At 34.8% G+C, this 10,675-nt stretch overlaps 1 protein-coding gene across 1 annotated transcript in view; it reads left to right on the plus strand.

The window, feature by feature from the left end:
- The window catches only part of ANKRD50 (ankyrin repeat domain 50), a 53,252-nt gene extending 43,909 nt beyond the window's left edge, over positions 1-9,343 (plus strand). The window contains exons 4-5 of the mRNA XM_008579596.1: positions 1,167-4,717; positions 6,256-9,343. Coding sequence (XP_008577818.1) covers positions 1,167-4,714 — 3,548 coding nt within the window. The 3' untranslated portion in view covers positions 4,715-4,717; positions 6,256-9,343. The remainder of the gene's footprint in view (positions 1-1,166; positions 4,718-6,255) is intronic.
- The last annotated feature ends 1,332 nt before the right edge of the window (positions 9,344-10,675 follow it).

Consider the following 10,675-nt stretch of genomic DNA (forward strand, 5'->3'; position numbering starts at 1 on the left):
TACTTCAAACTTAGTATCACAAAATTGAATTTATTCTCTCCAAACCTATTATTTATCCTTCAGTGATCTCTTTCAATCCTGTTGGCCAAGCCAGAAATTAATGTCAACTTTAACTCTTCCTTCTCTCTTTCCTTCTCCACATTCAACCAAATCCTATGCAATCTAGCTTTATTAGTAATTCACAAAGTCATCATGTATCTTTATCTTTGCTGCTGCTTCTGCTCCCGTGGTTGTTCAGACCCTTAATGATTCTCTAGCGTATATCTCAGCCTCTTTTTAAAATGTTTTGCCTCTAGTCTTGACTCACTCCAGTTCCCTCTGGTCATGTTGTTGCCTTGGTGAGTTCATACACTCAGCAGTTTTTCCTTCCGTACAATAAATACACAATTGTCTAATAAATTTATGTACATCATATCATCTCCCTTCAAAAAATGAAATTATGGTTCCCTTTAAAGAACTTAAATTGAGTTTTTCAAATAGCTGTAACTACTGTGTTTTTAGGTTTCTTTGAATTTTATTAAGTTGCTTTATTTTTACAATGTTGCAGTTTTGTGAGCATAATTTGGCCAAGTTTCATCTTAATTAGTTCAAGCTATTTATTGTAGTGTGAGATTTAATTATCTTAATTTAATAACATGTAAAATAATGTAATTTAAGGACAGTGACAGATGATATTCTAGTTGGATGTAAATATTCAATTCCATAATTAAGGCTAGTTAACATTCAAGTGTATGAGTGGGAAATACATAAATTATTTGTATGAAAAAGATCATCCTATTAAAACAAACCTTATTATGTCTTCCACAGCTTTTTTTCCTAATCATTTGGGAGTTCAGAAAAGTCTTAGCAAGCTGCTTTTATGGATATGTAAGATTGTTTAATGCTTAGTTAGTATCTCTTACAATGAAGTTGAAAGAGGCACTGTAACAATAAAAGAATAAGAAATAGTTCCAGTTGTAGATAGGAAAATTAAATTATTTTTCTGCAATCAATGTTTTTTTACAGAAACTGAATTGCATACTAATAGGTATTAAATGGTTAATTAGTATTAATTTATTAATTGATATATTTATTAGTTTATTCTATATTGAAGACATTCTCTTTGAATATATGGCAACTTCTATAATCCTTTTCCACTAATGATATCTTTTTTGTTTCTTCTCTAGGTTTTCGAAAAATAAGTTTAGATGATCTTCGGAAGGCGTACATTGTCAAGGATGTTCAACAGTACATTCTTCATCGTTTAGATCAAGAAGAAGCTTTGCGACAACACCTCACAAAAGAAACTGCAGAGATGTTAAATCAACTGCACATTAAAAGCAGTGGATGCTTTCTTTACCTAGAACGAGTTCTAGATGGAGTTGTAGAAAATTTTATTATGTTAAGAGAGATTCGTGACATCCCAGGAACTCTAAATGGTCTATATCTCTGGCTATGCCAAAGACTTTTTGTAAGAAAACAATTTGCAAAGGTTCAGCCTATTTTGAATGTGATTCTTGCAGCCTGCCGACCTTTGACCATAACAGAATTATATCATGCAGTATGGACCAAGAATATGTCATTAACCTTGGAAGACTTTCAACGCAAGTTAGATGTTCTCTCCAAACTTCTTGTTGATGGACTAGGAAATACTAAAATACTGTTTCACTACAGTTTTGCAGAGTGGCTTCTGGATGTAAAACACTGTACTCAGAAGTATTTATGTAATGCAGCAGAAGGACACAGAATGTTGGCTATGAGTTATACCTGTCAAGCCAAGAATTTAACACCATTGGAAGCACAAGAATTTGCATTGCACTTAATTAATTCAAACTTACAATTAGAGACAGCTGAGTTAGCTCTGTGGATGATATGGAATGGTACACCTGTCAGAGATTCCCTATCCACTTTAATACCCAAGGAACAAGAAGTGCTACAGCTGTTAGTTAAAGCTGGTGCTCATGTCAACAGTGAAGATGATCGCACATCATGCATAGTCCGACAGGCCTTAGAAAGAGAAGATTCCATTCGGACATTATTAGATAATGGAGCTTCAGTAAATCAGTGTGATTCAAATGGGAGAACATTATTGGCTAATGCTGCATACAGTGGCAATCTTGATGTAGTGAATTTACTTGTCTCAAGAGGATCAGATTTAGAGATAGAAGATGCTCATGGACATACACCACTCACCCTGGCTGCTAGACAAGGACATACCAAGGTGGTTAATTGTTTGATTGGGTGTGGAGCAAATGTTAATCATACTGATCAAGATGGTTGGACAGCATTAAGATCTGCTGCTTGGGGTGGCCATACTGAGGTAGTTTCTGCTTTACTTTATGCTGGTGTGAAGGTGGATTGTGCAGATGCTGATAGCCGAACAGCTTTGAGAGCAGCAGCTTGGGGAGGACACGAGGATATTGTACTGAATTTGCTACAACATGGTGCTGAAGTTAATAAAGCTGACAATGAAGGTAGAACTGCTTTGATAGCAGCAGCATACATGGGACATAGAGAAATTGTGGAACACCTACTGGACCACGGAGCAGAAGTAAATCATGAGGATGTTGATGGCAGGACTGCACTCTCTGTAGCTGCACTTTGTGTGCCTGCAAGTAAAGGACATGCGTCAGTCGTTAGCCTTTTAATTGATCGAGGTGCTGAAGTAGATCATTGTGATAAAGATGGCATGACTCCACTGCTGGTCGCTGCCTATGAAGGACATGTTGATGTTGTTGACTTGCTTCTAGAGGGGGGAGCAGATGTAGATCACACAGATAACAATGGTCGTACACCTCTCTTAGCAGCAGCTTCTATGGGACATGCTTCAGTTGTAAACACACTTTTGTTTTGGGGTGCAGCTGTGGATAGTATTGACAGTGAGGGTAGGACAGTCCTCAGCATAGCTTCAGCACAAGGAAATGTTGAGGTGGTACGTACTCTACTGGATAGAGGGTTAGATGAAAATCACAGAGATGATGCTGGATGGACACCTTTGCATATGGCAGCTTTTGAAGGTCACAGATTAATATGTGAAGCACTTATTGAACAAGGTGCTAGAACAAATGAGACAGACAATGATGGGCGAATCCCTTTCATATTAGCTTCACAAGAGGGTCATTATGATTGTGTTCAAATATTATTGGAAAATAAATCCAATATTGATCAAAGAGGTTATGATGGAAGAAATGCACTGCGGGTTGCTGCACTGGAAGGACACAGAGACATTGTCGAATTGCTTTTTAGCCATGGAGCTGATGTTAATTATAAAGATGCTGATGGTAGGCCCACACTTTATATCTTGGCCTTAGAAAACCAGCTTTCAATGGCTGAATATTTTTTAGAAAACGGTGCCAATGTAGAAGCAAGTGATGCTGAAGGAAGGACAGCACTTCATGTTTCCTGCTGGCAAGGCCATATGGAAATGGTGCAGGTTCTGATAGCCTACCATGCTGATGTCAATGCTGCAGACAATGAAAAGCGTTCTGCTTTGCAGTCTGCAGCCTGGCAGGGCCATGTAAAAGTGGTTCAGCTTCTAATTGAGCATTGTGCTGTAGTTGACCATACATGTAATCAAGGTGCGACTGCACTCTGTATCGCAGCCCAGGAAGGGCACATTGATGTAGTGCAGGTTTTATTAGAGCACGGTGCTGACCCAAACCATGCTGATCAATTTGGACGTACTGCTATGCGTGTTGCAGCCAAAAATGGACATTCTCAAATAATTAAATTATTAGAAAAATATGGTGCATCTAGTTTGAATGGCTGTTCCCCCTCTCCTGTTCACACAATGGAGCAAAAACCTCTACAGTCAGTGTCTTCAAAAATGCAATCCCTAACAATTAAATCAAACAGCTCTGGCAGTACTGGTGGTGGAGATATGCAGCCTTCATTACGAGGTTTACCCAATGGGCCAGCCCATGCATTCAGTTCTCCTTCAGAATCTCCAGATTCTACAGTTGATCGGCAGAAGTCATCATTGTCAAATAATTCCCTGAAAAGCTCAAAAAATTCATCTTTGAGAACTACTTCATCTACAGCAACGGCTCAAACAGTGCCAATTGACAGCTTTCATAACTTGTCATTTACAGAACAAATTCAGCAGCATTCATTGCCACGCAGTAGAAGTCGGCAGTCAATTGTTTCCCCGTCTTCCACAACACAGTCCTTAGGACAGAGTCATAATTCACCGAGTAGTGAGTTTGAGTGGAGTCAGGTAAAGCCCAGTTTGAAGTCAACTAAAGCAAATAAAGGGGCAAAATCAGAAAATTCCAGTAAATCTGAGTCAGCTGGAAAAAAAGCTAAACAAAGTAATTCTTCACAGCCAAAGGTTTTAGAATATGAAATGACTCAGTTTGATAAAAGAGGTCTGATAGCCAAATCTGGGACTAGTGCCCCACCTAAACAAATGCCAGCAGAATCTCAGTGCAAAATTACGATACCTTCAACTCAGCAAGAAATTGGTCGAACTCAACAGCAATTTCTTATTCACCAACAAAGTGGGGAACAGAAGAAGAGAAATGGAATAATGACAAATCCAAATTATCATCTTCAGAGCAACCAAGTTTTTCTTGGTAGGGTTTCAGTCCCACGAATAGCACAAGATAGAGGGCATCAGGAAGTGTTAGAGGGGTATCCTTCCTCAGAGACAGAATTAAGCCTTAAACAAGCCCTGAAGCTTCAGATTGAGGGTTCTGATCCTAGCTTCAACTATAAAAAAGAAACGCCATTATAAAAGGTAATATTTTGTCAGCATAAAAAATAAAAAATCAAAAGTATAGTTACCTCTACTTTTAATGCTGTTTTCTCTAATATTAACAGGGCCAATTCCCTCACCTTCTTCTAGTCTCTATTCAGATCTCATCTTCTCAGACAGACCTCCCCTTACCACCCTTTTAAATTCGCATTCTCCTTTTCCCTTTTCCTGCTTTATGTTATCCAAAGCACTTATTATTTAACATACTTTATATTATTTTACTATGTTTACTATTTGTCTTCCCCAACTAAAATGTAAGCTTTGTGAAGGTACAGATTTTTATCTGTTTTGTTTCCTGCTATATTTCATGTACTTGGAATAGTGCTTAGATCTGTGGAAGTTTCTCAGTAGAAATTTGTTAAGTAAGTGAATGAATGAATTAGTGAATGAATGAATGAATGGATATACTATTTATGGATCCCAGATTAAGAATTCTTTTCTATACAGTCATTTTCCTCTCTTAAAAGCTCTTTCTTGGTGATTGAGGGAGGGGCTATTTCTGTAATATTCATCTTTTGGTTTGAATAAAATAGTGTATGTAAGGCTTCTTAGATAGGAAATATTAATTTCATTCCTTTTCACCCAGAAAGAAGCCAAATATTTTAATCAGTAAAAGACAATTTTTAGTATGACAGATCTCAAGAATCTTTTAAGTAATCTTTTCACATACCAAGAATAGGCGTGGAAGATGTTAAATGGATATATTGGTAAGATGGGTATTTAGGGTCCATCATATTTAGATAAAAAAAGTCATAATTACTAAATAAAAACATCCCCTTCCCTACTACAAGGAGCGTTCACTAATTATATAGAGGAAGTTACAGGGAATATAGATAGGCACATAATTTTTATATTATCGATACTTTTTCAGAAGCACATTTCCTATACTGGAGATAAATCTGAAGATTTCACTAGGAATCTTTGCTAGCTTATACTACAACTATATTTATCCCACTTTGCTTAATCATTTTTCTTTCTCTAATGAAATTGCACTCTTTCCTCAAGCAAACTGAAATCTCTTTTGCTTCTTTTGTCTTTGGGGATATATTTTAAGACTATGATAGGTGAAACATTATTATTATTAAAAAAAAGCCCTTATGTCCTCTAATAATAAACATAGATTCAATGAGAATCTATGGGCAACCAGTCAAATGTCATTCAACAAAAATTTGTATGAAGTAGTTAATTCATTCTCCGGTGTGATTTATTTTTTAAATATTTAGTTCTGATGGTACAGCCCTCCAACTTTCATGACATCTTTTGTAAAGACAAAGTCTAAATATGTATTTAAACAGAAACACATGAATTAAGGTAAACTTTTTGTGAAATCTTTAAAAGCAACTTATAAGTTAAATAATGAATAGACATCTAATAGATAAGTCTATTTTGTGCTTTATATGGTAAATATAGATAAATAAATGTACATATTCTTATACAAAGTCTTAAAACTATATGTAGTTATATGATAAGTATAATATAGGAATTAATTCTTTTTTTTTTTTTTTTAACTTTTACATTAGTTTCCTGTTCTGTGAAACAGAAGACATTGTGATTGGTGTGCTTCTTCAGCTACTGGATGAAAACATGAAATGCCTATTGATTTGCTGGGAAAAAAAATGAAGAATGTGATATCTGCAGTACAATTACCTTAATTACTGTAATGTGCCTAAATAGCAAGGCTGCCTTCTCAATGTAACTCTGTGCTTAAAAAATTTTATTTTGTGTGCTTTGTATTCACTACACAAGAATAAGCACTTTTTTAAAAAATGCAGATATATACTGCAGTTCCCTGATAAAAGCTAAAAAAATTGAGTAAAGTATTTTAAGTTAAGATTTGATAAATGTGCATGTGCCATGATCAAATATATATGAAAAGGCAGTGTTTCTTGTATTTATTTTTTTCTTTTTGTGGCAAAAGAAACTTAAAGCATACTGTTTGAGTCACATTTGCATCATAGTTCATGGCCTGTTTCTTGTATCTTTAAAAGTGTTGCTTAATAAAATAAATCTTGCAGCTGTTTTATATTCACTACACCCTCAGCATTGGATAAAAATGAATTTCTATATAAATGCCACATTGAGGTGAAAAAATGATTTCTTGGCAGATAAAAAAAATGTTTTTAGTAGTTTAGCCAGCTGCTCTAAGTAGTTTAAATCTCGACTTTCCCTGTAGAATCCTCCTCATCTCTGGCTAAGTGTCCAACCAACCAACCAACCAGACTATAGGCAAAACAAAGTTTATTTCATTCACTGGGATGCAGTTTCACCTTCCACTCACTTGTCATTCCATCTCTAGGAAGACAGACTATCATTCTTGAGGCATGAAAATTCTCAGGGACAAAGCCATGCCTCAGTTGCTTGTGTGTGCAGAGGGAGACGCACCTGTCTATCTGAGGGTAGATTTTTGATCCCTGAACAATTCATTGACTACCCATATCTCTTCCTTCCATCTGAATAAAATATAACTTTCAAGTGTAAATGTTAATACTGGCTTCTCTCTCAGCTGTTTCTATTTTGTAAATCATTGCATGACCTAAATAGCGCCACTGAAAAGCAAGTGGATTATTTTAATGGTTTAGTAGGATGAATATTCTTGATGAATGTAGTATGTGCTGTCCTTCACAGATGACACCGCTAATCCATCTGTCATAGCACACGTGTATTTTTTATTTTTTTATTGTTATTTGATAAAAAATGATGGATTTGCACTTTTCTATCCACATACTCTCCCGTTTTCTTCTTTGGACAATTGCATGCAAGATGGCTGGGTACCAGGGTTAAGGAAGAAGTCTGTGACCAAGGAAAGTAAAATTTGTTCAAATGAGCGTGTGGCCTACAGCCTTGCCTCGTGGACGAACTCTAAACCAGTGGAGCCAGCTTAAATGGGTTCTGTGTATGTCTGGAAACATTGGCATAATGGTTTAGAAGCCGAGGTTGTGGATTTCATCTTTCAATGAGCCCTGTTAATCTTACAGAATACAGAAATTATTTTTTTTTCCATGTGCTGTTGATGAGAAAAATGAGGAAAGAGAATTTGGAGATTCAGCACAAAACTTCTAGAAAAAAAATTTTTTAAATATGTCTTAGTAACAGAGGTCAGTAATGTCATTTTCATATATGAAGGACACGTGATACATTGTTTATGGAAACAAATGAGTAATTGGTTGTGGTAAATGTTTCACTTGAATCTTCATGTGAGGCTTTTCTTGCTTTTGTTTTTTAAAGTCAGCAAAACTCATTTTGTCTATGTCATCTATAAGTCATAATCAGGACTGGGAGATAAGTTGACAAAAGTTCAGTCAATATTAGGGTGACATGGCAATATTAATAACTCAAATGTGAATGTTTCAAGTATTGAACTCTTGTCCCTATGGGACATATGTTAAATACACTTAATAGGACTCTTGCAAAGTAGCCTTAAAAGTGTTAATGAGTCTAGTAATAAATATGAACACATTATTATTAGAACCAACTTTACTCATATCTCAAACAGAGTACATTTACATTACTGTAGAGGATGAAGCTCTAATTTCTTATTAGGTGTATTTTTCTTTAGAAAGAGAACCCTGAAAGCTGCCAGTTTTTCTAGTAACCTTGAATTATTGAAATTGTATTTATTTAATTTTATTGTTTTTACAAAATTGCACCTTGTGGCCAAAGGGCAAAGATATGACTCATTCCATAAGGGATTTATGTTTTTCAAAGAGCTAAAAGTTTTCATATCTATACTACTTTATACACTTGAAACAGTCGGTAGGAAGAGGACCTGTTGGAAAAAGAAGATTTTCAAAAGTATGTATTCCTCTAGATGTTTTTATTCTTAGCACCATGCTCTAACGAACTGAGCTAACCGGCCAGCTTGGATGTTTTCATATAAATTGTTTTGGAATAGAATATAAATGACTTTCAGTTAGGATAAAGATGATAGAGGTGCTGGAGCTGCCCTGCTCTGCTTATTTGTGTCTGTGGGGGATTTAATACCATAACTGAAAATGGCTTCTGCTCCATTAAAAAATAAAAATAATCCCCCAAGTGTAAAATTCCTAAATAACTATTTTTGAAATTATAATATTTAAATTTTGTAAGTCAGTTGTTGCCACTACACAACTATGATGCCATCATGCTTATACCATTTTTATAACATTCCATCTGTGCTCATTCCCTGAAAGTCATGATTTCATAAAGGAAGTGATAAAAATACAGGAATAAAAAATATCTGAATGTTTCTAAGAAGGAAAATTGACCAGAAATCAGTGTATACTGCAAAGTATAGCCAGTGTCTTTTGTCCCTCAACCTCAACCCCACCCCTACCAGAATCCTTGCCAGAAATAATTCACAACTCAAAAAACAGGAGTAAATATTTTTCTCAATATTGTTTTGTCTATGCAAATGTTTGTTTTGCTTATTGTCCTTCATTTACACTTCTCGGCAAATGTAGTTGCAGACAAATGCTTTCTTTTTATTTTTCCTTGGTTTGGGGTATGTAAATAGCCTAAAATGTACATTGAATTTCACATTATAAAAGTTTTATTTTATTCCTTGTATTATATTATGCAAAAATCCCTATGTATATGAAAGTGCATAATAAATATATTTGCTTTACAGAGGATATCTTGTTTTAATTTTATCCTTGAACTAATAGAACGTGTATGCTTATGGTAAAAACAGCTGTTGTTTTAAGTTATTATTTTAAATAAATAACTGAGCAAATGCATTTGGAAACATTACGAAAAAGTGAGATTCATCACTTTCCATAGGAAGGTAGAAAAACAAAAGATTTAACCTTTATGTCTTCCTAAAGGTCTTAATGTTTGGGGTTTTTTTCTCCCTCATCTAATAGAACGTGTATGCTTATGGTAAAAACAGCTGTTGTTTTAAGTTATTATTTTAAATAAATAACTGAGCAAATGAATTTGGAAACATTACGAAAAAGTGAGATTCATCACTTTCCATAGGAAGGTAGAAAAATAAAAGATTTAACCTTTATGTCTTCCTAAAGGTCTTAATGTTTGGGGTTTTTTTCTCCCTCATTATATACTCTATTTCACCATGTCAGATTTCATACCTCTGAGAATTGCAATAATCCAATAAATTGTGTACATGTGTGTTTCTTGTTCATCAGAATATTATGGCCATCTTACATTGGATATTTTTGGATTTAATTGCAAACACAGTCATTCATTTTCTAAATAAAATTTGTTTCTTCTTCACTCAGTAAACTTGACTCACTTCTTCAAGACCTTCTGTTCTTCTGTTCTTCTGTTCCCCACATCAGAACAAACACACACACGCACAATCTAGGGAGAGGTTTTTAAAAAGGCTGACAGGTATTTTCTGTTCAATAATTTTATAATTACAGTGTTCTGCAGTAATTCTGTTAATTATGTTCCTTATAAATTTGTTGGATTAAACTTACAGGGAATTTTCTAGCTGGTGGTTCAAGGAAATACATTGTGAGAACTTACCAATGTCTAATGTTTTCTCTCCTTTGCCCTAGCTGTGGGAAGGATTCCAACTAATAGTGGTGAGATACATACTGAGGGATTATGTTGCAGAATATCTGGAAATTTTTCATTCGTCGTGCAAATACATGCACTAATGTTTCAAGATATGGCCTCTGCTTGCCAGGTTTGCTATTACAGTAAAATTACAATTATCCAATATTGAAGTGGATTCATTTTTAATTGCATATTTAGATTTTCACTCTTAAATTCACACTATAATTACTATACTAGCAAAATTTAGCTAAATTCTGAGCCATATTCTTAGAAGAATATTTGTAATGTTTAGAAGACCCCTGTATACTTGTAGCTTTTACTTATTCTTGGACTACATGTGTGTATATTAATCATGGTGTATCCTGATAGAATTGATGCTACATTATTAATGGATGTGTCTTAATCTCATTTTGTTTGTAAACTTATATTGAGCTTTAGCAT

This window comes from Galeopterus variegatus, unplaced genomic scaffold (genome assembly GCF_000696425.1).
Source record: "Galeopterus variegatus unplaced genomic scaffold, G_variegatus-3.0.2 Scaffold1920, whole genome shotgun sequence".
Lineage (NCBI taxonomy): Eukaryota > Metazoa > Chordata > Mammalia > Dermoptera > Cynocephalidae > Galeopterus > Galeopterus variegatus.